The sequence below is a fragment of the Equus przewalskii genome, chromosome 10 (genome assembly GCF_037783145.1).
Source record: "Equus przewalskii isolate Varuska chromosome 10, EquPr2, whole genome shotgun sequence".
Lineage (NCBI taxonomy): Eukaryota > Metazoa > Chordata > Mammalia > Perissodactyla > Equidae > Equus > Equus przewalskii.
Genome location: NC_091840.1, coordinates 23,575,745 through 23,603,124, shown reverse-complemented (window position 1 = coordinate 23,603,124; position 27,380 = coordinate 23,575,745). Strand labels below are relative to the sequence as shown.

The 27,380-nt window shown below is 59.6% G+C and overlaps 1 protein-coding gene across 4 annotated transcripts in view; it reads left to right on the top strand.

Moving 5' to 3' along the window:
- The window catches only part of ARHGAP23 (Rho GTPase activating protein 23), a 77,539-nt gene that overhangs the window by 25,715 nt on the left and 24,444 nt on the right, over positions 1-27,380 (top strand). For 2 of the 4 annotated variants that reach the window (XM_070560521.1, XM_070560523.1), the window contains exons 1-13: positions 3,033-3,563; positions 7,199-7,360; positions 10,043-10,070; positions 11,327-11,422; positions 11,624-11,702; positions 11,867-11,921; positions 14,930-16,097; positions 18,335-18,493; positions 18,721-18,832; positions 19,036-19,093; positions 20,333-20,476; positions 25,579-25,896; positions 27,189-27,250. In XM_070560521.1, coding sequence (XP_070416622.1) covers positions 3,048-3,563; positions 7,199-7,360; positions 10,043-10,070; positions 11,327-11,422; positions 11,624-11,702; positions 11,867-11,921; positions 14,930-16,097; positions 18,335-18,493; positions 18,721-18,832; positions 19,036-19,093; positions 20,333-20,476; positions 25,579-25,896; positions 27,189-27,250 — 2,957 coding nt within the window. In that variant the 5' untranslated portion in view covers positions 3,033-3,047. Of the gene's footprint in view, positions 1-3,032; positions 3,564-7,198; positions 7,361-10,042; positions 10,071-11,326; positions 11,423-11,623; positions 11,703-11,866; positions 11,922-14,929; positions 16,098-18,334; positions 18,494-18,720; positions 18,833-19,035; positions 19,094-20,332; positions 20,477-25,578; positions 25,897-27,188; positions 27,251-27,380 lie in introns of those variants that run through there. The other 2 variants (XM_070560524.1, XM_070560522.1) reach the window with 1 other exon arrangement.

The window sequence follows — 27,380 nt, the reverse complement described above, 5'->3', positions numbered from 1 at the left end:
GAGCTGGGACTCTGGTAGAACTACAAGTGCCCAAGGGCAAGGTCTGCACTTGTCTTCTTCTCCGAGGTGTCCCAGCCCCTGGCACAGCACCCTGTGAGACCCCTGGGATCTGGTCCCAGCTTAGTAAAAGTGAGGCCTTAAACTAGTCACTTGTCCTCTTTGAGCCTCAATTTCTGCGTCTGAAAAGTGGGTAGAAAAACAACCCCTGAATATCCAATAATTAGGGTAAATATCAAACGAGATAAAGTGAGAGTGCTTTCAAACAATAAAGGATGATTATCTTATTTGGAGGGAAGTCTGGATGCCCTTCCCTTGAGTTGGAGCCCCCAAGCCCTGCCCTGGGACCCTCAGGAAGATGAGGTTGAATGGATTTTGCAAGCTGGTCAAACTAGAGGATGATGGGAAGGACTGCTCGGCGGGGTAATTCCTGATTTGGGGGGAGGAAGCTGGGGAGGGTGCGGGTGGGAGGACTCGCACTAGGCAGGAAGGCTTGGAATAGACTCTCAGCTACGCCTGGTATTTCCCAGTCCTTGGCCCCCTCCCCCACCACCCTCGGGGCCCACCCCACATTCCTTTCCTGGAGGAAACGGGGGAGGGGGCTGAGAGGTTCCCCAGGCCTAGAGGATCATTTGTTCAAACCTTCCAGGCCCTATGGTGTGCACCCCTTTCCTGAGGTTCCTGTCGAGGCAGCTGGGGTGGAGTGACGGCATGAGGGAGGTGCGGGTTTGTGGTGGAGGGGGCTGGTACCTCCTTGGCCAGGCCTTGTGCCCGTGCCAAGTTAGAGAGCAGAAGATGGACATCGTCTGTGGCCTATCACTTCCCAGGTCTCTGCAGCCCTGGACACAGAAACCCTGTGCTGCTTCTCCCCCTCTCCTCTCTCTGCAGCCTCCAGAACCCTCAGCAGTTTTGAGGGAGATGGAGTCTTGATCCAGACACACTGCAGCACCTGTTGGCCCTGAGAGGCTCTCTGGGGTATGAGAGGGGAGAGTCATCCCCTTTCCTCAGAACCAGGGACTGGACTTGTAGCAAGAAGAAAGGAAGTTAGTCAGCTGGAAGGACTGGCTCATTGCTGGGAGAGCAGGCCAGACTCTGAACGAGGACATCCCCGTGGCCGTTGCCCTCTGCTTGGGGCCGCACACAGATTCTGACATGGCTGAGGACATCCTGGTGGTGCTTCCAGCTGGTCTGTGAGAATCTGACCTTTGGGGGTGTGACAGGGGGGCGCCGAGCAGGCAAGGGCAGGAGTGGACTTGACCAGAATCCTTGGTTTTCTAGTGACTGAGGGGTGGGGGAGGGTGCTGATGGAGATGCCATGCATTCTGCTCCCCTGACTGTGGTCCTTTCCCACTCTGCCCCTAAGCCCTCCTGACTCAGCGCTGGTGGCAGCCCTGCTCTTCCCGTCTGGCTTCCGCCAGGGTGGGGGTGGGGGTCCAGCTCCTGCACAGGGGGCCCAGCAAGCGACAAACAGGAAACAGGAGAACAAAACCGCTCCCTGGCCCCCACAGGCCCCCCTCTCCCCCTTCCTCCTCCCTTCCTTCTCCTTCTCTCTCCCTCGATCCGGCCCACCCCCAGGGTCCTCTATTTCTCCTCCCTCTGCCCTTAGGCCTCCCCTCTCCTCCCGCTGCCCCTCCATCTCCCTGCCTTTCCTCCCACCATCCACCATCTGTGCTGTCCTTGCTGTGGAGAGCAGGTGATGGGATGGGCAAGGAAGGGGAAACTGACTCTTCTGCTCCATTCTCACTTCTGGTGGCTGCCCCGGAAGGTTCCAGCCCTTTGACTCTTCCTTTCTGGACTCCCAGATTTGGGAGCAGGGTTGGGCTGGGGCTGCTCCTGTCCACCCCAGTCTCCCTTCCCTGGCTGCTGGCTAGAATTTGGGTATAAGATCGAGTTGGAGTGAGGGGCTCTGGGCTTGGAGTCCCAGTACTGCCATCACAAGCTGGGTGATCTTGGGCCTCAGTTTCCTTCTCTGAAAATTGGGTCATAGCAGTGGCCTCAGGCCACAGTGAGTGGCTGTGGTGAGAAGCACACTGTGAACAGTCCAGTGGGATAGAAGTGGTGGTGGTGATTACATACATACCTAGTAGCCAAGGCCTCTGCTGGCCCCACCCGGGAAGGGGCCTGGGAAGAGAGAGCCAGGAAGGGGAGGAGGGCAGGGTCTGCCATCAACATGGGCTTCCTGTCTGACTCACATACTGGGCGTGGGGTGGGGGCCAGCGTGGAGCCCATTGTCAGCTTGGTGGTGGCCCCTCTGGGTAGAGCTAATGGGCAGGGGGTCCAGGAGGAGAGGGTTGGTCACGCTTCCCCACGGGTGGTGCTGGGGACTCCACCTGTAGTCATGCTTAGGGTACAGCTTAACTCTAAGGTGGGGCATTGTGAGCATGAGTGCTGCCCTCTGTGCGGGTCAGTGTTTGTGTGCGCGTGTGTGACCCAAGGGGCACGGCATCCATGCACAGAGTACGCATGCTGGGCAGTGTGTGTATGGCATCTCTCTGCCTTCATGGGGTCTGTGGGTGTCTGTGGGGTGTGTGGAATCTATGGGTGGGTATGTGGCGGAGTCTGGTGTGCTTTTAGGGGCACAGAGGGTATGCCTGCAAATGTGTCTCTGTGGGGTGTGTGGACCATATACACATGGGAGGGTGTCCAAAGTGTGTGTGCATGTGGAAGGGAGTCCACACACTGTGTATGTGAGGGGAGTAGTGTGTTTCTGTGGATATGTGGACAGAGGGAGAGTGAGTGTGTGTGTGTGTGGATGGGAGGGTGTGGGGTGCATGGGTGTGTGTGTGTGGTGTGGGTTTGTACAGAGTGGGCTGTATGTGTGTTTATGTGTGTGCATCTCTGTGAGGGACATGTGTACACGCGTGAGTGTGTTTTTCTCTGGGGCATGAGACTGGATGCCCGTGTGTACTGGGAGTACACGTGTGCTGGCGGGGGGACAGGGTGAATGGGAGGGTGAGGGTGTGTGTGTGTCTGCCTGTACAGGGTGTGTGGTGTGTGACTGCGGGGGAGCTGTAGAGTGCCTCCTGTGTGTGGGTGGGTGTGAGTGTGGGATGGGGCGGCCGCGGACAGGGGCCGCCCCGGAGGGGGAGGCGTCTGCCCTGCGCGACTCGCCGGAGTGTCCAGGCTCGGGCGCCTTCAGCGGGAGGTGCGGGAGGCGCGGAGCCGCTCCAGCCGTCCTGCCGCCGTCCGCGCGGCCCGGCCGTCCCCTCGGGGCCCCTGGGCCCCGGGCCCGCGGCTCCGGGGGGCGGGCGGGGACCCCCGGGGCCCGCCAGCCGCCCAGGGGGCCGAGGACGCCGCCCGCCGGGCGCCGAGGAGCGGCAGCGCGCCCAGCTCCGGAAGCCGGGCCCGCGGCGCGCTGGGGCCGGGGCGGCGGCCGGGCCCGGGGACCCCCGATGGCCGCGGCGCTCGTGGGCAGCGCCGTGTGGCGCGTGGAGCGCGCGGGGGCCGGGGGCTGGCGCTGGGAGCGCGCCGTCGGCGTGGACTGCAGCGCCCCGGAGCCGCGCTGCCTCTGGCTGCCCTGCCTTGGCCACAGCGACCGCCGCGCGCCGGGGCCGCGCCGGGCCAGGGTGAGCGCCGCGGGGTTCGTGGGGCTGGTGGCAGGGCAGGGGCCTGGGCAGGCCTCGTCGGGGGGTGGGTGGGACTGGGCCTCCAACTCTCTGCCATCTTTGAGCCGAGATCTTTGAGCCGAGTGCGCCCTGCACTCAAGGACCTATGCCCCGGAGTGGGTAGTGAGTGAGGAGCTGGAGAGATGCCGGTGAGGGTGGCAGGATTGGAGCTGAGGGCTTTTCCAGGGGTCCTGAACGACGACCCCCAGTCTGGGTGGTGACCTTCAGTGGGTTCAATCTCTAGGTTTACAGGCGGTGGAAGGATGGAGGGGACCAGGTATTTGAAGAGATGCTGGAGCATCTAGGATCCTGGGGAGTTTGGGCTGGCAGGGACCCTGAGCCAGAGGCAGGCAGGGGTGCCACTAAATGGAGCAATGGGCGCCACCCTGTCCTCTTCCTGGTAGGGGACCTGGGTACAGGGGCACACAAAGGTTTCCTGGTGGGTAAAGGAGGCTGACGTGGCAGAATGGACCGGAGCAGGTAGTGAGAGATCTCAGGGTGAGGACTGACACGGCTGGAGAGAGGGGGTGGGGACAGTGTTTCTGATGTCCAGGATCGACCGGGCTGGTAGGGCGTGAGTCACAGTGGGCACCATGCCCAGCATGAACGCTGTGCTCCCTGCAATGACCTCTTTATGCTCCGGGGCTGGGGGTGGGGGGAAGCAGAACTCCTGGATTCTAGTTCATGTGTTGCCACCCGACCACGTGTCGAGTTCTGTCTAATTTGTGACCCTGGGGCCATCTGCCCTTCTCCCACCATCAGTTGGTATTTCTGGATGTCTCTTTCCTGACATGAGGGTGAGAGCGTTTGGAAATAGATCTGGGCCAGGAGAGCGTTGATCAGTGATATCCCTGTGTCCCCAGAGCCTCTCTCTTTCCATCCCCTTGTTTCTGTGCCTACCTCAGAGAGCAGAGTTGGGGATGTGTGTGAGCTGTACCCCTTCCCAATCTTAGCACCTTTCTGATCCTCATTGCTGGCTCCTTCTCTGTTTCTGCGTCTATCACCTCTCTCCCCCTCAAGATGAGAGCAAAGACCCAGTATTGTCCCAGGTCAAAGGGGAGAAGAGGAAACATGCATGTGTAATAGCATGAAGGAGTCAGGTTAAACCCAAGGAAGAACTTCCCACAGGGGAGCCACCAGATCTGGCCTTTGGTGGGGGCTGCAGTGTCTCCTCTTCAGACAAGGGTGTGGTGGCTGTGGCAGGGGATTTGCCACACTGCCATTCTCAGGAGCCTAGTTAGAAGGGGTGGGTGAAGGGAGACTGGAAGGAAGGAAACGAGGAAAGGGAGAGGCAGGGATGAGGGAGGGGTCGCCGTTGGTGCCTGGGTGAGGAGGGGACCTGAGAGGAGGCATGCCCACTGCTCTGGGTTAGAAGCAGGCCCCCAGGGAGTGGCACCCCCAGGCAGCTGGCAGCTCCAGGCAGGATGTGCGCTGGAGGAGGGGTGGGGGGCAAGCAGAGACCTGTCCCAGCCACTTCTCGTCACTGGGGCAGCTGGTGGCTTAAACCTTAATCCAGGACACCAGGAAAACAATGGGCCCTGCAAACAGCCTCAACCCAGAGCCCGAGTGGAGAGCATGCAAGGGAGGCAGCCCACACTGGGGAAGAGCAGAGGCTTCTGGTAGGAGGGGGCAGTGGAGGGTCCCCCGAGGCCCTCCTCTCCCTGATCAGTTCCTTGCCAGGTCAGCAGAGATAGGAAATCCAGGGGATTTCAGACCTCAGCAGAATTCCCAGAGGATTTTCCCTTCTGGGCTCCTCAAACCGTAACAGGGGTGTGGGGTTCATCGGAGAGTCCAGGCTGTAGCCACAAGTGGAAGAAGCTACGGGGCCATCACTGGTCCTCCAGCCTGAATCGGTAACCCAGCTCAGGCCTCCTGGACTGGGGGTGGCTCAGCTTTTCCTTGGACCCTTGCAAGGACAGAGAGCTCACAGCCTCATCCGGGTAGTTTTCCAGATACATGTGATGAGAATGGTCTCCAGGGCCTGGAGCTTCACTCAGCCTCCTTGTGTATTCCGCCGGCTGTGCCCTCTGGGACTGTATGAAGCAAGCCTATTGCCTCTGTCACATTTTTCTTGAATCCTCTGAGATTTGAGGAAGATGCCCTCCCCCAAGCCTGTCATTCCATAGAGAAATCCCTAGCATAGGTGCTGGGCCCAGGGCCGCCTCCCTTCCACTGGGTGTATGAGCAGGAGGGCAGATATACTTGTCAAGGAACTTCTTAGTATCAGGACCTTTGAGGGGCAAATTTGAGCTTTCTCCAGCTCTTAGACGAGGGGAAAGTGAACAGAAATAGTGAAGCAGGAGCTCCTCACCCCAGAGCTGGTGGGCTTCCTCCCTCTGCACACAGCCCCACCTTTCTTTCTGCAGCTGAAGGCTCCTGCCTGGTGCCAAGGAGGATTGAGGGGGTTGATGACTTTTGAGGGTGCCAGTGGAGGGGCTTCTTGCCCTCTGAGGGGCTTGGATTAGGGGCACCAGGTTGGTTAGGCTGAGTGAAGTAGGGGGCTGAAGACCCCGAGGGAGGCCTCCCAGCTTTTCACGAGGCAGCCTGCCCTCGGCTCCCATCTTCTCCAATCTGCCTCCCTGTGCATACATCTCTCTGATGCCCTCCTGTCACCCACTTTCCCTCTCTGTGTCTGCGCGGGGGACTTGAAGGGAGCCCTCTCTGAGGCACTGTCTGTCCTCTTCTTCCTCTTGCCCCAGAAATGGGCCCATGTGCCCCCAAACCCTTGTCTTCAGATGCCCTCTGCCATGTCATCTTGGTGAATCCCAAGTATTCCAGCAGGTGGGCCAGAGGGCAGTCTCCCTCACACCCACCTGGATCCCCGCTTAGTTCCGGTGAAGCAGCCAGGCCCCTGGGCTGGGCCCCAAGCCTCAGCAAGCCCCTTCAGTTGCCTGCTGTCCAGTCTGCTCCCTCATGACTCTTAATGCCCTACTTGTTTCTGCTGCTGCTCCTGAAGGATGCGTGTGTGTGCCAGTCTGTGCATGTGTGTGTCTGTATGTCTGCAGTGTGTGCTATGTGCATGTCTGTGTGTGCATGCAAGTGCTTGCGAGTCTGATAATGTGCAACTGTGTGTGCACATGTCTGTGTGTCTATGTAAGCGTGCGTGTGTGCGCCTTTGCACATGAGTGTGCTTATCTGGGTGTTTATGGTGTGTTCTGCTTGGATGAGTGAATGTGGATGTGTGTGTGTCCACCTAAGTGTGTGTGTGTCTGTGTGCATGTGTGAGATTGTGCAGCAGGCACTTCCTGGGCAGAAAGGCTGTGTGCCCCGTCCCAGCACATAGTAGGTGCTCAGGGACCATTTGCTGAGCTGAACTGAGTGAACACCTGGCTCACTGCAGTGAGTTATTTCCCTAGAGGCAAAGGTGACATGAGGGGATTGAGGGGAAAGAAAGAAGGAAGAGGCTGTTGGGCTGATGAGGGTGGGAGGGAAAGGAAGGAGTGAGGAGCCCTCAGGGGCAGAGGAGGGTGCCTGGAGCCCCAGGACCCATGGAGCTTTCCGGTCCCTGTCAGGTCCTCTGGGCTGTAGGAGGCAGTGTGCAAACTCGGGAGTGTGGCCACAGGGCCGCTCAACCCTGTCTTCCTGTGCCCCCACAGCTGCCACTGGGCCCGAGAGATGGGTGCTCTCCCGGGCGCCCCCTCCCCTGGCAGGGGCCACGAACTCTGCTGCTGCACAAGAGTCTGCAGGACGGCTTTGGCTTCACCCTGCGCCACTTCATCGTGTACCCACCTGAGTCAGCGGTCCACTGCAGCCTGAAGGTACACCAACTTGCCCGCTGCCCTGGCCTGTTCTGAGGAAGCGCTAATGGGAGGAAGGGAGATTCCTGTGCACTGTCCCCTCCACGGTCCTTCTTCTGTGGCCTGGGGAGGAAGTCACAGAGGCAGGAGCAGCCCTGGCTGGGTCATTTGCATTGTGTGATCGTGGACAAGCCCCCTAACCGCTCTGGGCTTGGTCTTCTCAGGAGAAGGGGCTGGGTGGCTGGCTCAGGGCAAGGAATGTAGAGGTCGGGGAGCCAGGATGCTCACTACACCCCCAGACTCTTGGCCTCTGGAAAGTGAGCAGCCTTCTCGGAGAGATGGGGTTTCTGGGATGCCTTGTCCACTGGCCGCTTCTGAGCTGGGTCTGCTGCCCTGTCTGCAGCCTGAGCTCTCGGGGAGTCTGTCCTAACACACCTCTGGGAGCCCCCCCAGAGTGCCCCAGGCCCATGCTGGCCTCACCTCTGTGTGCTGGGAAGAGCCCTGGGCCCGGATGAAGGAGACCTGGGTTCTGGTGCTGGTACAACTCATAGGTCACTGTGAAGCTTGGGGTGGTCTTACCCCTCTCTGGGCTCCGTTTCTCATGCTGTAACCTGAGGGCGTTTATCTATTTGACCTCTATTAGGCCCTTCCAGCCCTAATAGAAATATCAAGTTCTCTGGATCCAGGAACCAGGGCTGCTCAGCCCAACCCACAGGGTGGGCCGAGGGGAGGCAGTCCCCAACAGTGAAGCAGGTGTGCGGGAAGACAGGAGAGGGCCTGGGCAGGAACCGGGGCTCCCCAGGAGGGCCCTGCTGCCTTCCCCCACCTCTCTCCCAGCAGAGAAGGAGACAGGTTTATTTTGGAGTCAATGAACCCGTTTCTCCCCTTCCTCCAGGGCTGGGACCAGCCTACACAGCTGTTGGGGGACTCTCCCTTGGGGAGCCTGGTCCCACCTGCCAGAGAACCAAGGCATTGGGTTTCAGTGCCTGTGTCTGTGTGCTTGCACGCTTCTCTTTGTGTGCACATGTGCGGGCACAGTATGCTGGTCATATATATCTAGACATCTAGACGTGTGCATATAGGTGTCTGTAAGTACATGTTGTGTGCACACGTCACTGTGCACCCCTCATATCCCTGTCTGAATCTGGGGCGCCTGCATGAACTATCCTCATTGGCTGCAGCTGTGCTTAGGAGTGTACGTGGGGGCTGATGGTGTGTGGGAGGGGTGCTGCCCCAGCCCCTGATGCCCAAGGACAGCAGCCCCTGGTTCCCTAGACCGCTCGTCCTTCTGTCCCTCCTCCCATAGAATGCCCTCCTTCCTGGCTCCTGCCACCTTCTCTCAGGGGACCCCGCTGAGGGGTGACTGGGGCAGAAGCAACATGAGTGGTCTAGGCTGGGTGGTGGACCTGTCTCAGAGAGATCTTGCTCACACAGGGCGCTGGAAGACCCCAGGGCAGGGCCAGCCAGGGACAGGCCCCATCCCCTCCCCAGAACCTGCCCAGGGCGGGGAGCCTGCAGGGAGCTCAGTTGTCTAAATGCATCTCCGAATGCATCCGTCTGCCCCTGCCACCCGCTCGCCGTGCTGTCAGCTCGTATCAGTGGCACGCACCCCGCACAGGAGGGCAGGGCAGAGGGACTGCTCTCTGGCAGTGCCCAGCGGCCTTCCTGTCCAAAGGTCAGGAAGGGTGCCGAAGAGTCCTGCGTTCCAGCTCTGGCTCTGCTCCGGAGCCTCTGAGTGGCCCTGGACAAGTCAAGCCCTGTCGTCTGTAAATGGATGATCTGTGGAGAAGGTTGGACAAGACGACACTGAAGGTCCCATCCAGCTCTGAAATGCCACATGCTGCTGGGCTGGCCTGTCTCTCTGACCTTCTCCTTTCCCTCCTTTCTGTTTCCTCCCCAAATCCAGTGCCCATCCCTCCTCACTCCCCAGGATGATCCCAGAGGCCTCCTTACTGGGTCTCCTCAACTCCATTTCTCAGCCCTGCACCTAGAGGCCAGAATCCTCTTCCCTAACTGGTATTTTCACATCCACTCTCTCCCACTCAAGAACCTTCACTGGCTCCCTCTTTCTTCCTTTGCAAACCTCTTCCTTTCTCCCTTTTCCTTTGCTTTAGTCTGACTTCTGTCACTTGCTGGTGTTGACTCTCTCCTTCAGCTCAGCTGATCCAGTCCCACACGTGCTTGCTTATTTCTGCCACCAAGCACCTGTGCACTCCACTCCCCTCACCCAGAATGGCTTCTCCCAGCCATCCCGAAACTTGCCTTAAAATCCCCTCCCCCAGGGGGACACTAATCAGGCTTTCCCTTCCCATTCTCTAAGAGGTGATAGCCACTGTTTGCACTTGTCATACCTGCTTATCTGTGTCTGCCTGAATCCTCTCTGTGGTTAGTGTATTTGCGCTCTCCATCGGGCTTCAAGCTCCCCAAGGGAAGGGATCGTGGGTCCCCCACTGCATTGGGGGCTTTCAGACAGCTGAGATGCTGATGTGGCGGGTCGGCAGGCATGAGAGAGGGCTAATGCCGCTGAGGAACGTTGCCTGGGACTTGAAGTCCCTGTGGACACCCCTCCCGCCCCCTCTGGCCCAGGGCGCTGGGCTAGTTGAAGGAAGATAAGAGAGGAGGCCGCTGGGTGTGGGAGCTTGCAGGGGCCCGCCCAGGTGGAGCTAGACTGAGGGCCCACACCCACCTCTCTGTCCCCTGCAGGAGGAAGAGAATGGAGGCCGAGGAGGAGGTAAGGAGTGGCGGGGGGTGGGCACCAGGGCCTGGGTTTGAGCTGGGACTCATCCTCCAGCTTCTCTTTCTCCTCCTCCCCTAAGTTGTCCTGGGTTGTGCTGTGTCCCCGACCCTTGACCGCTGTTCCTGTCTTGGCTCTTCTCTGTGTCCACTCCGGACATCTGGTCCCTCTCTCTCTCTCCTCCCTTTCTTTTCTCACATTTGGCTGCCTCTGGGCCTGTCCATTCCACACTAGGGGTTGTGCTCTGGGGAGCCCTGGGTTCCTAAGACCTGGTGCCTGCTCTGGAGTTACTCCCAGCGCAGACTGAGGTGCGGGCTGGGGGCTGGTGGGAGGGTGCAGCTGATCAGGGGCTGTCCTGGGGGATAGAGACACTGGGGTTCTGTTGGGTGTAAGGGGGCCCCTGAGGCCTTTCTCTTTTCAAATGTGAACCCAACTCCCCTGTCACCCTTGCTGTCCCAAAGGGCCCCTCCTGGCACCCAGGGTCCCCTGTGTATTCAAGGCAGACCTCCTTGAACCGGTAGCCTTCCTTCTCTGCCGCTGGGGCTTTTGCTGGGCAGCCATGGGGACACTCTTCTCGAGTCCCCATCGCATCCTGTGGTGGAGGCGGAGCCAGCTGACCTAGAACAGGCCCATTTCTCTGATGGAGACAGTTAGCAGTGGAGGAATATTGCTGGGTCGTAACGTGATGTCATGAGGGGGTGGGTGCCCTTCCTGGGATCCTCAGGCCTCTGCCTGGAGTCCCCCTGACTCCGGGGAAGGGAGTGGGGTGGGAGGTGTGGGTGTTGGGTCCTGTGAGCTTCAGGGCCTCTCTGCAGCTCTGCCCGGGTCTGTGGGTGTGGACATTCTCTGTGTGTGTGGTTGTCTCTCCCTGCTGTGTATCTTTAGGACTTGATACTGGCCTCTTTTGTGGCACCCTTTCCTTTGTCTTGTGACCTGTGTGTGTTTGTGTGTGTGTGTGTCTGCCCGACTAGACAGTGAGCTCTAGTAGGACAAGGACCATGTCTTTATCTGTCCTTTTTCGTCTCGTTTCTAGCATGGTGCTGGATGCAGGAGGCATTTAGGGAGTGACTCTGTGTGTCTGTGTAGGTTTTCCTTCACAGGAGTGTGTCCTCTTGTCTGATCCTGCGCATTGCATCCCTGCGGATGTGTGGGTCTGTGTTTGTGTCCATGTGAGTGTGGTCCTCTGTGTGTGTAGCTGTGCATAGGTGTGACCTTCAGCAGTCACCCCCAGCTAACCTGCTGATGCTCACCAGGACCCTCCCCCCGGCACCGCTTGGAGCCCATGGATACCATCTTTGTCAAGAATGTGAAGGATGATGGCCCTGCCCATAGGGCAGGGCTTCGCACAGGTGAGCTGTCCCAGTTACCTGCCTCATCGCACCTCTCTGGGTCTCTTCTCCCTGCCCTGTGGTTAGGACGGGATTCTTGGACCTGGGTATTGGGGAAGCTCCTGTCCCCCCACTGTCATCTATACCTGGTAAAGGGGTTCTCAGGTGGGGCCATTGACACCCCTTGGTCTGCTCACACATGGCCCTGCCCCTTGTCCCCAGGAGACCGGCTGGTGAAGGTGAATGGGGAGAGTGTCATTGGGAAGACCTACTCCCAGGTCATAGCTCTGATCCAGAATAGGTGAGTGTCCCCTGCCTCCCTTCTCCCATAACAGCTCCCAACCCACTCACGGAATCCCTGCACACCCACCCCCTTGGCCCTGGGACTGCCCTGGCCACCAGGCTCCCTGTTCTCCCAGACCCTGTTGCCTCAGCCTGGCCTGAGCCCCTGCCCTGTCTCTGTAGTGATGATATCCTGGAGCTCTCCATCATGCCCAAGGACGAGGACATCCTCCAGCTGGTGAGTCCTGCCCTGCTGTCTGAGGTGGAGGTCCCCTGGGGCCTGGGGGCAGGATCCAGTCCCTCTCCTTGGGCCTCCCTCCTGCGTCGGCCCCTCTGGGAGGCAGAGAAGAGAGTGTAGGGGGCAGCACCAGCCCGGCATTGCCCAATCGGGATGCCAGGCCCATCCCTGGGCTGGGGCTGGTTGTTGCTTCACTCAGGGCTGCTCTGTGCTGGGGGATGGGGAGGCGCTGGCCTTGGCAGGCAGGATTCCTGCCAGGGTATCGGAAAGGAGGGTGGCCCAGCGGGCCCTGCCAGACTGGCATGTTCTTGTCGGCACCCAAAGGACGGCTGTCCCCTGCACCCCTCCCTGCTTGGCCTCGAGTGAGCATGTCTCCTGTAGATGTGTCCACACACACACAGCACACTCCACCCCATCCTACTGTCATGTGCTCCCATTGACACAACACACCATGCACAGCCCAATACACAAGCAGAACATGCCAGATACACAGCCACACAACACAACCCTGCAGCGCCACCCTTCATCCAGCACGCCATACACCGCACATGTGAGAACACACACAATGCACCAGACACGCCACAGCAGGCACATGCCACAGTGCACACAACCCCTCAGTGCTGCACACAGGCACCTGTTACCACGCATACCCCGACACACATCGCAGTTCACCACAAACATCAAAACAGCACAACACACTCCTCAGCATCTCACTTCCCCACCACGGCAGTGCCACAGCGGATCACAGCACACACACTCGGACTTCTCACCACCACCACGTGAACGCTCATTGCAAATGCTGGCTCTGTCACAACACGTGTGTCCACAAACATCACGGCAAGCGCTAGCCCAACACAGGCGCACGCGCTCACCCATATCACAATAAGCGAAACCCTCACAACCTTGGTGCCCCTCCCCCACGGGCACTTCCGCGCACCTGGAACCCAGCATTCCACCCACCACATGCAGCAGGCGCCACAGACACTGCCTGTAGCATACATGTGAACCCCTTTACCCCACACACTCTGTGCACATGCACACACACATGCCATCTCTCTCTCTGTGCCAGCCCTGACCCAGAGCCCAGGGCAGTCCTCTGAGCCCAGTGCCCAGTTTCTTGGTCTCATGGATCCCAGCCAGATGCCAACTTGCTTGCCCCCAAAGTCACTGCCCCTCAGAGGAGGGCTGAGGGCCAAGCCTGGGAGCCCTGGGAGCCGCTGTGCTGGCTTCTGCCCTGGATGTGTTGTCATAATCACTGTAATCACAGTGCCATGCTTGGCACCATGCCCCTCTGGGAACCTCCACCCCCTGACCTCGATTGTCCCCTTGCCCTTCCTGGGGAGGGGGAGGCAACGATGGGGGTCCGGAGAGGTGGATGGCTCCCACCAGATCTCAAAGGCCCTGCGTGTACTCCTCCCCCTGGCTGAGGCGAGGCTATGGGGGGTGACTGGAGGAACCTAGGGCGTCACCGCTTTCTCCAGCTGGAGGAGGACAAGGCATGGGGAAGGCAGCAGCCCGGAGCTCTGCTACCCAGGCTGGGGTGGGCAGGCAGCCCCAGATGTCAGCATCTGGGGGCCTCCACTGGCCCCTGCCATCCGCGCCGGCCAGAGGGTGGGGCCCAGGCATTCCTGTGGTTGGGAGCCAAGGCTGGAGGCCAATAGGGCCGCGGCAGCTGCTGACGCCACCGCCGACGCGGCGAGGCCCCTCCACACCCATCCTTCCCTCCCTCCTCCTCCCGCCAGCCGAGAGAGCCGGTGGGGGCCGAGGGCAGCCGCAGGGAGGGCAGACTGGGGGCTACGGAGGCCAGGGCCAGCACAGTGGTCAGTGGGGGTTAGCCGGGGGTGGGGGGAGGGCGGAGGCGGGCCGGGATGCTGCCGCCACCGCTGTGATGCGGGGAGCCCCGGGAGCCGCCAGGATGGCAGGAGGGAGAGGTATGTGAGTGTCTCTGGCCCCGTCTGTGTGAGTCCAAAGGGGGCTGAGTGTGCAGGGGTGTGGTTTAGCTCGTCTTCATCACATGATATGTGTGCCTGGAACTGGAGGTGTAGTTATTTGTGTGTGTATGTGTGTCTCATTGTGTTTCACTATGTGTGTGTGAGCATGTCTCGGGGTGTGTATTTTCCTGTGTCTCCTTGTGGTGTGGCATATGTGTGTGTGTGTGTGTGTGTCTGTGTGGTTTTAGCCTCCCACCCTTTGATACTTCTCCCTCAGATAGGCCCCTGGGTGGCCCATAAGGGCCAGGCTAGGCCAGGGCCACAAGGCCGCTGTCCCTGGGGGCTGCCTCCTTTTTTGGCCGGGCCTGGGCACCGGCCCTGTCACTCCTTAGCAATGCAGCGTCAGCCTCAGCTCCCAGTGCCAAATTCCAGGCCTGGGGTGGCAGAAGGTGGCCCAAGGCCCCTCAGCCAGTCGTCCCCTCCCCCAGGCCTGGTCCAGAGGGAGCAGGAGCTAGACAAGTTCCTTCTCACCCTAGTGGCCCAGGAGCTGGGCCCCGAGTTCCCCGTCCAGGGGACACAGGGACAGCTGGGCTCTCCCCGACCGCGCCCATCCCCAGCCCACCCTGCCCTGCACACACCCCTTAGCCGGCTTCCTTCGCTGTCATCTGCCACCTTGACTGGTCTCTGGTGGGGTTTCCCAGCTCCGCCCGAGGCTCTGTGGGCACCCTTGGACGTAAGGAAGCAGGGAGGCGGCTGAGGCCAGCATGGGGGCAGGAGCCCAGAAAACAGATGTTGGAATGTTTGTGGCTAAAGGCAGTCCTTGTCGTAAGTCTTAGAGAACTCCTGGCTCTTTTTGGAGTGTGTGTGTGTGAGTGTGACTCTCAAAGGCCTCTTATTTCTTTGTCCTCCCTCCTTTCTTTGGAGCGTGCTGTGCCACCCCCACCCACTTAGGACTCCCCCTGCTTGGTCCTCTCGCTCAGTCCCCTTCTCTGGGGGCCTTGATCTCCTAGGGCTGCTGTAACCCTGCCCTGTGGGGCCTGTTCGGCTCTGCTCACCTGCCTCTGTGTCCCTGACCAGGCCTACTCCCAGGACGCCTACCTGAAGGGGAACGAGCCGTATTCTGGAGAGGCCCGGAGCATCCCAGAGCCACCCCCACTCTGCTACCCCCGAAAGATCTATGCCCCGCCAGCCCGGGTCTCCACCTGGGCCACTATGGTGCCTGAGCCACTCTCAGCACTACCCAGTGACCCCCGGAGTCCTGCTGCCTGGAGTGACCCGGGGCCCCGAATCCCATCAGCCACCCGCGCCCATCTGGACAACCCTTCCTTGGGGATGAGCCAGCCCCGCCCCAGCCCTGGTGCCTTCCCCCACCTCCCCACGGAGCCCCGGACGCCCCGTGCCTTCCCGGAGCCTGGCAGCCGGGTACCCCCCAGCAGACTGGAGTGCCAACAGGCTTTGTCACATTGGCTGTCGAACCAGGTACCCCGCAGAGCGGGGGAGAGACGGTGCCCCACCATGCCCCCCAGGGCCCGCAGTGCCTCTCAGGACCGTTTGGAGGACGTGACTGCCCACCGCCCATGGCCCTGCTCCACCTCCCAGGGTGCCTTGAGCCAACTGGGCCAGGAGGGCTGGCACCGAGCTCGCTCAGACGACTACCTGAGCCGGGCCACCCGCTCAGCTGAGGCACTGGGGCCAGGGGCCCTGGTATCGCCCCGCTTCGAACGCTGTGGCTGGGCTTCCCAGCGTCCGTCTACCCGCACCCCTGCCTGCCCACCCAGGGACTTGCCCGGGCCCCAGGCCCCAGCCCCGCCTGGCCTACAGGGCCTGGACGACATCGGGTACATCGGGTACCGGAGCTACAGCCCATCATTCCAACGCCGGACTGGACTCCTGCACGCACTCTCCTTCCGGGACTCACCCTTTGGGGGGCTGCCCACCTTCAACTTAATCCAGTCTCCTGCACCGTTCCCACCGGAAGCCTCCGAACCACCCAGGGTTGTCCGGCCAGAACCCAGCACTCGGGCCCTGGAGCCTCCCACCGAGGATCGCCGAGGCGATGAGGTGGTCCTGAGGCAGAAGCCTCCGACAGGCCGCAAGGTCCAGCTGCCCCCTGCAAGACAGATGAACCTTGGGTTTGGGGATGAGTCCGCAGAGCCCGAGGCCAGTGGGCGAGGAGAACGCCTGGGCAGGAAGGTGGCCCCTTTGGCTGCTACTGAAGACTCTCTGGCTTCCATTCCCTTCATCGGTGAGTGATGGTGCAGGTGGCTGTCTTGGGAGGCCTGGTGGTCTGAGCCTTGTTGTGCTTCACCCACCTGTCACCGTGGGCAAAACTCTGGGTTGGGTGCTGATGAGATCCACCTGTTTCTCTGTCCATCTATCCATCTGGCCATCGCATCCATTCGTCCATCCGTCTACCCATCCATCCTTCTTTCTGTCCCCTCTTCCATTCTTCCATCCTCCTTCCTCCCATTCATTTACTCTTCCACATATGTTCTCGTCTTCCTTCCTTTCTTTCTTCCTTCCTTCCTTCCCTCCCATCCTCCCTCCTTCTCCCCTCCCCCTCCTTCCTCCCTCCTTACTTTCTTCCACCCATCTACTCATTCATCTATTCTTCAGCCCTCCTTTCCTCCCCGCCCTTTCCTTTGTTGGTTTCCTCCTTCCTTCCTTCCATTCTTCCATCATTCTTTCCTTTCAGCCTTTCTTCCATCCTTCTGTTCTTTCTTTCCTTTGTTCCTTTCACTCTATGTTCCTTCCATCCACCCTCCATCCAACAGATATTTGTGTCAGGCACTGTGCTGGGTTTCATGCTCTCCTGGAGTGCGTGGTCCAACAGAGGGATGGACGATCAGACAGGAAAAATCCCATGGGACGGGTGTGTGATAGGCGTACAGGAGCTCTAGGAGACACAGAAGGGCTCCACAGCCTAGACGGGAGAGCGTGGAAGCCGGGGAGAGAATCTTGGAGAAAGGAGATTTCAGCTAAGATTTGAAGGAGTTAGTCAGGGGAAGAATGTCCAGGGAGAGAGAATAGAATGTGCCAAGACCCTGAAGTGAAAGAGGCAGGATTCCCTCCCAGGTCATCGGAACAGGTCTGGAGGGGCCTTGTCCGCTGCTGGGGAGTCTGCACCTTACCCCGAGAGCAGAGGGGCTACTGAAGGCTTGCCTCCTTTAGAACAGACAGAGCATAAGGGGGAGGCGAGAGAGTGCAGAGGTCGGGTTGTTCCCGGTTTCTGGCCTAGCCAGAGGGTGGTGCCCCACCTCTGTTTTGAGAATGAGAGGGAGTAGGGCAGAAAAGGTTGAAGGTTTGCTGAAGAAGAAGTGCCCAGGAGGGAGCAGGACGGGCTGGGCTGGGTCTAGGGCTTGGGAGAAAGACCGGGATGCAAGATCGTGGGATTGGGAGCCAGGAGCCCAGAGGTGGTACCTGGAACCGAGAGCAGTGAGCTTGCCCTCCGGTAGCCATGGGAGTGAAGGAGAAGAGGCCTGGGCCAGCGAGAGGGGGCACAGCCCTGGCCACCCCCAGCCAGCCTGCCGTCTGAGAGGGCAGACAGCCTCTCTCCTTTTGTTTTTATTATTTTGTTTCATTTTATTTTATGTTTTCCAGCTTCACTGAGATATGGGTGACTAGAATTGTATACATTTAGTTTGTACAATGTGATTTTTTAAAGATGTACAAATGATGGTTTGATACACATATACATTGTGAAATGACCAAACCAAGCTAATTAACCCGTCTATCACCTCGCAGTTACCTTTTTTGTGTGTATGGTGAGAACACTTAAGATTCCCCCCTTAGAGAATTTCAGGGATAAAATACAGTATTGGCAACTGTAGTCTCCACGCTGTGCATTCGATCCTCAGAACTTACTCCTCTTAGAACTGCAAGTCTGTACCTTCGACCAACATCTCCCCACTTCTCCCACCCCCGAGCCCTGGCAGCCACCGCTCTGAGACAACCCCCTTTCTTAGTAAGCTCACTGTCTGAGGGGGGAGGTAAAGTGTAGTTTCGGGGTACTCCCGGTCTGAGGGGAGTCATGGCACCCACCCTCCAGGAGCCTCCAGCTGAGGGGAGAGATGGTCCTTATTCTCAAGAAGCTCTCAGTCTGGTGGGGGAGACACAGTCCTTGCCCTTAGGAAGCTCCAGTCTGATGTCTGATGGAGGAGACAAACTCCATGCCCTCAGAGAGCTTTCAATCTGAGGGGGAGACACAGGCCCTGCCCTCAGGAGCCAGCTCTAAGGAGGGTGGCTCCACCCACTCCTGGGTGCTGGGTGCCCTCGGTGTGATGCAGGAGGCAGGGCTGAACCTCCATGACCACAGTCTGGTGGGTCCGTTACCCTTGGCAGTGGGCACATGGCCAGCAGGGCCCTGGAGAGCTGGCGGGGCCTTGGGGATGTGGTCTGGGTTCGGAGGCAACGCTAGGGGTGGGGGTGTGGGCAGGTTCAGCCTTCTGCCACCTTCACCCACCATTCCCTCCGCTTGCGCAGACGAGCCCACCAGCCCCAGCATTGACCTCCAAGCCAAGCATGTCCCTGCTTCTGCTGTGGTCTCCAGCGCCATGAACTCGGCCCCCGTCCTGGGTACCAGCCCGTCCTCCCCAACCTTCACCTTTGCCCTTGGCCGCCATCACTACTCCCAGGACTGCAGTGAGTGCTCCCCGCAGCCCCAGCCCCACCTGCTCCCTTGCTGCCCAATCCCCAGCGGTCTTCCTGGGCCTGCTGCTTGATGTCTGGCCACTTCCAACTGGCTTCTGCTCCTCCTGGGGCCCCAAGGGGAGGGTCACCTCCTGGCCCTGCCCGGACGGGAGGACTCCAGGGAGGCCCCCGGTCAGCTGCCCTGCTGACCCTGGGGCCCGATGTGGGTGGCTTTGCAGGCAGCATCAAGGCCGGCCGCCGCTCCTCCTACCTGCTGGCCATCACCACGGAACGCTCCAAGTCCTGCGACGACGGGCTCAACACCTTCCGGGACGAGGGCAGGGCTCTGCGGTGAGGCCTTGTCTGGACGAGGGGAGGGATCATCACGACCACCCTGGCTGGCTGCTCCCTCGGCCCTGGTGGGGCTCTTGGCCTGGGGTCCTCTACAGACCGGGCAGTGTGCTGCCCCCCTGGGAGGCCTCTGAGGCTTGGGGCCTACAGGGAGGTCCCAGCTATACTTCCCCCATCCCTCACCCTCCGCCCTCGCTCCTCAGGCGCCTGCCAAACCGAGTCCCCAGCCTGCGGATGCTTCGAAGCTTCTTCACTGATGGGGTGAGTGGCAAGTGTGTGCGGGCGAGGGTGTCGGAGGGCTGCGGAGGGGCCCAGCCGTGGTGTAAGATTCCGGGCCTGTGGCTTCTGGGATCTGAAATGGGCTACTCCACTCCTGTCTCCCCCTTCCTCTCTACACCCCCGCTCCCTCGTGTCAACCATGTGACCTACCCTCCTCCATGGGCTCTGTCATCACTTAAAGATGCCGTGCACCCTCCCACCCGCAGCCTTTGCACTCGTCCTCCCTCCGTCTAGAATGCCCTCCCAGAGCCACATGGCTCACTTTTTTACTTTCTTCAGGTTGTTTTAGGCCTTCCCTGAAATTTCAGCCTTCACCCCTGACATTCCAGGCCTCCCTCCTCCACCTCATGTTTTTCTCCTCAGCACTTCTCGGGTTATAAATGTAATAAATGTGTGACCTGTCTCCATCCTTGCCTGTGTCCCCTGCCAGAATGTAAGCACTGAGGGCAGGGAGTTCATTTGGCTCGTTCACTGCTTGACCCCTCTGGGTCCCCTGCACCGGGGAGGCGCTCGGTCAGTATTTGCATGATCTCTTCAGGGCACAGGGAGACGCAGGGTTGGGAGTGATGGGGAGTTTCCAGCCTCAGGACCTGGGCAGATGTAGGGCTCGTTCTGAAATGGCCTTACCTCTTTTTGGTTATGGACCGACTAGAAAAGCCATCTTGATTTCCAACCCTCGATAACTTCGGTTCATTTAACACCTTGATGGTATTGTCATCTGGCTTATTCCTTATCATTTCCTCTGCTTACTTAACTCTCCATTGACATGTCACCTCTGTTGCTGGAGTCCTGTTGACACTATCACTTCCTCTGTTTAACTCCTTCTGGACATGACTACCTGCTCCACTAACTCAGTCTCTGTTGATGTTCCCACTTCCACTGTTTATTTAACTCTGTGTTGACACATGATTTCCTCTGTTTCCTTAATTCCTTCAAGTCTATAAAGTTAGGGAAGGTTCCAGATTGGCTCTTCTAGCGTGGCGAGGCATGTGGTCTGCAGGTGACAGCCTTTCCTTCTCTCTGGCTTCCCCATTGTATACGTCTCATGATCTCAACACAAGTGGTTCAGAGAGGGCAAGCAAGGCCCATGAGGACACACAGCACTTTGGAGCCTGGAACAGGCATACACCAGGCCTGTGTGGCTGCAAGTGGTCCATGGGGTTCCTGAGATGCTGGCACTGTGGCAGCCACCCTAAATTGCCCTCTGTTGTCTCACTGCAGTCCTTGGATAGCTGGGGCACTTCTGAAGATGCTGACGCTCCTTCTAAGCGACACTCAACCTCAGACCTCTCAGACACAACCTTCAGTGATGTCAGGAGAGAAGGCTGGTTGTATTATAAGCAGGTCCTCACCAAGAAGGGGAAGGTAAGATGGCTGGAGGAATGAGATGGAGGGGGATGGAAGCTGGCTCCTGCAGACCTCTCCAGACTCTGCACTCACCCACAGCCTCTGGAGCCAAAGAGAACCAGCTGAGGCTGTAGCATGAGGGGTAGAGATTAGATGCTAGGAAGAACTTCCTGGGGGACCTAAAGAACTCATGAAAAAGAGGTTAACCAGAGAGGTGGTCTTTGCTGTGAGATGGATCTGGTTAAGTTGTGCTTGGAATTCTGACAAAACCATCCCACAGTGATCCTTGCTTGACAGATCACCCCAAAAATGGCCACTGGGGCTCATGGAAAATGAGGTAGCATGGCCAGGGGAGGGGAGCTGAGGCCCCCAAAAGAAAGCAGAGGTCAGCCTTTCCGGGGCCAGCGAAGGTTTTAGTCTTTATCCTAAGGGCAGCCGAAAGCCCGGGGCTCTTTCAGGAGGGAGTTACAGCTTCAAATACCCAGCTGGCTTCCTGGGCAGTGAGCTAGAGGGGGCCCAGCTAGAGGCAAGAAGACCGGTTAAGAGCCACCACAGAGACCCAGGTGGGAGATGCAGGGGGCTTGCGCCAGAGGGGCAGTGTGGGGGGAGAAAAGCAGGATCCCAAGGGGACCAGGCAGGGTCCACGGAGTAGGAGCCTCTGGTTCCAGGCCAGCACTGTGGCTGAGGAAGAGAGGGAGACGGGGCCCCCCTTGCTGTCCCCTGCTGTTAGCATAAACCTGGGCTCGGCCCTCCACTGTGCCGAGAATCGCTGGTGGAGCTTCAGTGACTCACCTGCCCATGACTCAGTTTCCTCGTCTGCAAATGGAGCTAATAATAAGCCCTGGCTCACTCCCTGTTGCTGAGGATTCTCTGAGATGATCTAAGCAGAGGGTTTACCCAGCGCCTGGCATGGGGCAGCTGTCCTCCTGCTTACTGCTATTATTTGAATTTTCCACCCAGCCTTCTAGGGGTCTTGTGCCTGGGCAGAACATAAGCTTTGAAGTCAGACAGACTTGGAATTCCTGCCCAGCCACTTACCAAGCACATGGCTTTGGGCAACCCCCTTAACTTCTAAGCCTCCCTTTTCTGATCTGTCAGATGGGGCCAGTTATTCTCCTCCACGGGCCAGCAGCAGGCGGAGGGACGTGTGCAGCCCAGGCAAGGCCGGCGTCGTCATTGTGCCCTCAGCCAGTCTGCGCATAATGACTAAGGGCCTGCTTGCTCTGTTCTGTCCTCATTGAGGTTCTGGGGACCTCGTGGTGATGGAGCCGGGCCAGTCCTGCCCTGCTGGGGCTCACGACGAGCAGAGAAACACATGTTGTATAACAGTGTCCAGAGCATGACTGTTATGATGGGGAGTCTGGGAGCAGCATGGAGTGGGTGACCCCGACCTCGGCGGGGCAGGAGAGGATATCGAGAAGGCCGAGATGTGAGGGATGTGTGGGAATCCACAAGGTGGGAGGGAGGGGCGTGGTCTGACAGGGGAGAAGCCCTCTTGCACAGGCTAGGAGAAAGGTGAGGAGGGGGTGTTGGGAGGCTGCGCGCCAGGACAAGAGGTGGGAGTGCGGTGTGTTGGGTGCCTGCTGCTGCACGTGGGGCCTCGTCACTCAGGGCACGTGTTACAGGATTTAAATGGGAGGTGGGAGGTGCGTGACGCTGGGAGGCAAGTGTTGCATCTGTGACAGCAGGAGACAAGGCCATTGCTCTTGTCCAGTGAGCGAGGGAGGGGACCCTGATCAAGGTCATGGTGTAGAGCCGAGGAGAGGGGACAATTTAGAGAGAGATTCAAGGGGAAGGAAGGCCTGGGCTGCTGATGGCTGGGAGGTGCGGGAGGATGGAGGAAGTGGCTCTGGGTCTCCGGGCTTGGGCTGTGGGGGTGGTGGGTGGTGGGTGGTGGGACCCTCCCCTGAAGCCAGAGGGCACTGGAGGAGCAGGTTTGGGGAGGGGAAGCCAAGAGGTTCCTTTGGGGCCCTGTGGAGTCTGAGGGCCCTGAGACATACCCCCCTGGAGGCATCTTAGGGACAGAGGGCATTTGTCCATCAGGGTCCATGGGCACCTGCAGCCACAGGGGCGGGAGCACTGAGGGAGAAGGCAAGAGACTAGCTGCACCTTGGGAGGAAGTGGGGGATGGAGACCAAGGAGGAGAGCCAGCAAGATGGCAGTGAAGCAGGAGGGGTGGCTTAGGAGGGGCAACAGGGCTGGCTCTGTGAGCAGAGGAAGGGGAGCCAGGTGTGCACAGACCTTCCCGCCCCACATCTGAGCCCCTCTGAGGCCTGGGGAGAAATGCTGACTCCCGCCTGCCAGGTAGCCTGTCCCCCAGCTCTGGGTGGCCCTGGCAGGCCAGCCGCAGTGTCTCCTGGGCAGGGAGAGGAGCTGGCTCTTTCTCCTTCCTGCCTACTGACCAGTTCTGAAGGACAGGAGCTTCCACTCCCACCCTGGTCAAAACCCCATTTCACTCGCTCCCTCGGTGCCATGGCCTAGGAGTTAGGAGAGGTGTCCCCAAGTCAGCTTCAGGCACTTGGTCTGTCTGGGGTCCTGATTGCCAGCCAGATGTCTGTTCCAGCAAGTCCAGCCTCTCCTGCCCCCTCCCCACCCAGCCCCAGCCTCCTTCAGAGACCCTTGACTGTCAGGCACAGGAGGGGGTGGCGGGATGTGACAGGTCCCTGCAGCCACAGACCCAGCATTTGAGCTGGATGCAACCTTAGAGACCAGCTAATTCACCTCTCGTTTTGCCAACAGAGAACACTGATGCCAGGGGAGGGGGCTTGATGTGTCCAAGGTCACCTAGCTGGTTCAGTCTCAAAGAGCACCCTTGTCACCACCTCACTCTGACACTAAGCTTCTCCTGGAGAGCCTGGCTGTCTATTGCTCTGAGCGCCCCTGCTGGGTGCAGCAGGTCTGAGGGGATGGGCGGGGCTCGTGGCAGACATGGCTGTGCTCACATGCCAGCGTGGAGAGTCCCCGTCCGGCTTGGTCTGAGGCAGAGGCTTGTGCTGGGCATGGGGTAGTGGGTGGGCCACCAGCCAGAGGAAAGGAGCCTTTGGTCTGACAGGGGAGATGGAGCCCCTGCCCTCAGGGTGCTCCGAGGACGATTCCTTCATCTGTTCAGGAAATATTGCCAAGCACTTACCCTGTGCCCGTGAGGCTCCAGGCTCTGGAATAGGGAATTGAGACAAGCTGCCTGCCCCAGGAGCTTAGCATCTACTGGAGAGATCCACAACCGGGATAACCTGAGGGTGCGGTCAGCACTCCAGGAAAGTGATAGGGGCGAGGTGATTGGCCTTCAAGTCGGGAGGGAGGGAGGGCGGAGCTGCCTTTACGGAGAAAAACATGGTCAGAGAAGACCTCGCTGGGGAGGTGATGTTGGTGATACTGGAGCTGTAGACCTAAGGGCCAGAAGGAGGCAGCCACACGAAGAAGTAAGAGAAGGGGCTCTGGGCAGAAGGAAGAGCAAGTGCAAAGGCCTGGAGAAAGGCAAGGCTTGGCTTGCACTGGGGAAGCTCCCCGTGGCTTGTCAGAGTGAGAGGGAAGGAGGGAGAGAGGCAGGGAGCAGATGACAAAGAGCTGAGATTTGATTCCAAGGGTGGCGGGAACCCATGAGGGGTGCTGAGCAGGGGACAGACGCGACCCCCTTTACATTTTTAAGTGATGGCTGCAGCTGCTGGGTGGAGAATGGATCACAGGAGGTGAGAGGGGACACTGGAATGGTTTGGGCAGTTGTCCAGCAAAAGGTATTGATGGTATGGACGAGGTGGCAGCAGGAGAGATGGAGACAGGTGATATTTTGGAAGCAGAACCGTTGTGGCTTCCTGGTGGGCTGGATGTCGAGGGGGAGGAAAAGGGCAGAGTCAAGGGCAGCTCCCCGGTTTCTGGGCAACTGGGTGGATTTACTGAGCTGGAGAAGATAAGGGTGGCGGGTTTGATGGTGAAAGTCAAGTGCTCCACCGTGAGCAAGTAGCGTGGGAAGTGCCCGCAGGGCATGCGAGTGGGGGAGCAGGACTGGACTCAGGAGATGCTGGGCCAAGGCACACTTGGAAGTCACTGTCAGCAGACAGAGGGGATGTGAAGCTTTGGGCAAGGATGATGCTATGGGGGAGGCATGCAGGGAGGGGGACCCAGGACAAAGTTCAGGAATTCCCCTTCCTTCACGGCAGGGTCTCAACCTCAGCCTTATGGACATTTGGGGCCAGATGATTCTGCTGTGGGGGCTGTCCTGGGCATCGGGCATATGTAACAGCATCTTTGGTCTCTGCCCACTGGATGCCATATCCCTTCCCCAGGTGTGACAACGAAGATGTCTCCAGACAAATGTCCCCTGATTCCCCAGTGGTTCGCCTGGTTGAGAACTACTGGTTTAGAGGATGGGGGGGGAGGGGGGCGGGGCGGCGAGAAACCAGCGGAGGAGACTGAGAAGAAGCCTGTGGAATTAGGAGGAAAACCAGGGACCGTGGGGTCCCCCATGCCAAGAAAGGGTTTGGAAAGGGAGGAAGCAGCCCGCTGGCTCAGAAGCCACTGAGAGGTTAAGGAAGGGCTGAGAAGGGCTGAGAAGCCACTAGTGGTTTTGGCAGTTTGGGGGGCCTGGGTGCCCTTGCAAGAGGCTTCTGGGGAAGGGGGCACTGAGTGGAGTCTTGAGAGAGAGGTGAAAAAGTGGGGAGAGCAAGTGTGGCTGACGGCTCTTGACAGGCTCTGCTGTGAAGGGGAGCAGTGTGTGGACTGGCAGTGGCTTTACAGGACTGCAGAAGGAGGCTCACGCTGGGTGGGGGGCCTGATTGCCCACCTCAGAGGCCCAGCTAGCTCTCTGGGCATTGCCAACGCCAGATGAGTGTTGATGCTAGTGTTTAGAGAAGGTTGGGGACCCTCTTGGGGGACTGAGAAAGGTCACACAGGTGTCCAGGCAGATGAGGCGCTGAGAGAGTTGTTTGGGGACTGTGCGCCCGACGCTGCGCCAGGTTCTGGCAGGGTTGGAGCAGGGGGGCTCCTGGCGGGCAGTGGGATGGGGGTCCCCGCTGCTGTCCACTGTCTGCGGCCTCTAGGGCCCCCTCCCGCTCTGGGGGCGGGGAGGGCAGGCCTGGCTTCTCACACCATCCCCCTCGTCTCTCCCCTCTCGTGTCTCCCTGCAGAAAGCGGGCGGCGGCCTGCGCCAGTGGAAGCGGGTGTACGCCGCGCTGCGGGCGCGCTCGCTCTCCCTGAGCAAGGAGCGGCGGGAGCCCGGGCCGGCGGCGGCGGGGGCGGCGGCGGCCGTCGCAGGTGAGGACGAGGCGGCGCCCGTCTGCATCGGCTCCTGCCTGGTGGACATCTCCTACAGCGAGACCAAGAGGAGGCACGTGTTCCGGCTGACCACCGCTGACTTCTGTGAATATCTCTTTCAGGCTGAGGACCGGGATGACATGCTGGGCTGGATCAGAGCGATCCGAGAGAACAGCAGGGCCGAGGGCGAGGTGAGGGCCCCGGCGCCCCGGCCGGGCCAGGAGGGCAGGGCGGGCCCCAGGGCCGCCTCTCACCTGCCGCAGACCTACCTCCCTTCCGGCCCTGAGCCTCAGTGCCCGCTTCCGTAAAATGGGCTCACAGGAGCCCCCCTGGCGCGTCCCCACCCAGGGTTTGGAGTGAAGAGAAAATGCACGGCTCACAGAGCGCCTGGCGTCCCTAGTGTGCCATGACTGGCAGTAACAATAATAGCTGTAGGAACGAGAGTAATTATTATTATTATTGTTATGACTGCCTTGGGCAGGCTCTGGCACAGAGGTCAGCTCCAGGCCAACCTCGGCTTCTGGCTGGGGGTCTCATTACAGAATGAGGTGCCCCCATGCCAAAACTGTGGCTAGCCCTTCTAACAGGGCTGACCTGTCTGCAGGGGCAGCCGCCCCCGACCTTGGGAGGAGGCCAAGAGGATTGGCCTTTGGCAGCAGGCGGCTGGGGTTGAGCCAAGGGCTTTGGCAGGGACTTGGGGAGAATTTTTTAAATGGCGCCCCCTCCTGGGCAGCTGCAGTTGCACACCAGGGGCCTGGGCTGGGCTTGCCCGCTCTGCTGGCCCTGACTGCCAGGTGCGGCACAAAGGTGCCTCAACACACCTGGGCAAAGTTATGTGGGGGTCCTGTGCTTGGAGGCTGATCTCTGCCAAGAGGACGGTGGCCTGGGCCCTGGCCCAGGCGTCCACCTGCTCTGGCCATGGGGAGAGGAGTGCCAGTGCACAGCCTCTGGGCCACAGACCTTCTCGCTGAGGACACATCCTCTCGCTGAACCAGGCTCTGTCTGCCCCAGGACGTTGTTTTCCTCACCACAGGGAGGAAAGTACCTGGAAGCTGGGCCCCTGCTCTGGGGAACCTGGCTGGGCTGTCCCCAATAGGGCACAGTCCGGAGGTCCCAAGTCACCTTCATTATTGCAGTAGCATGCACCTCATGGGACATCTCCTCTGTGTCTTGCCAGGACTGTCATGAGTGCTATGTGCATAATTCTGCACCCCAACCCTGAGGTCGCCATATTATCTCCTCATGTTACTTTACTGCTGAGGGGACTGAGGCTCAGAGAGGTTAAGTGGATTACTTAAGGTCACACAGCTGGTGAGGGCGTGCTCTGGAGTCCAGCCCTGGTCTTCCTCGATCCAGGGTCTGTGCCCTCCAGCTGGCAGATGGAGGAGAGGGGAGGCGAGGCCAAGGCAGGGGCCAGGGATGAGCCCTGGGTGGGCTGGCCGTGGGCACTGATGGGGTCTGCTTTCTCTTCCCTCTCCTCCAGGACCCCGGCTGTGCCAACCAAGCTCTGATCAGCAAGAAGCTTAATGATTACCGCAAAGTGAGGTGAGGCCCAGCTCTCATGGAGCAGTCCTGGCCATGGGGTGAGGGGGATTCCAGGCAGAGGGCATCCTCCTGGCCCACCTCCAGGCCTGGGGCAGCCCCCGAGTTGCCCTCTGCTGGGGGCAGGGAAGGC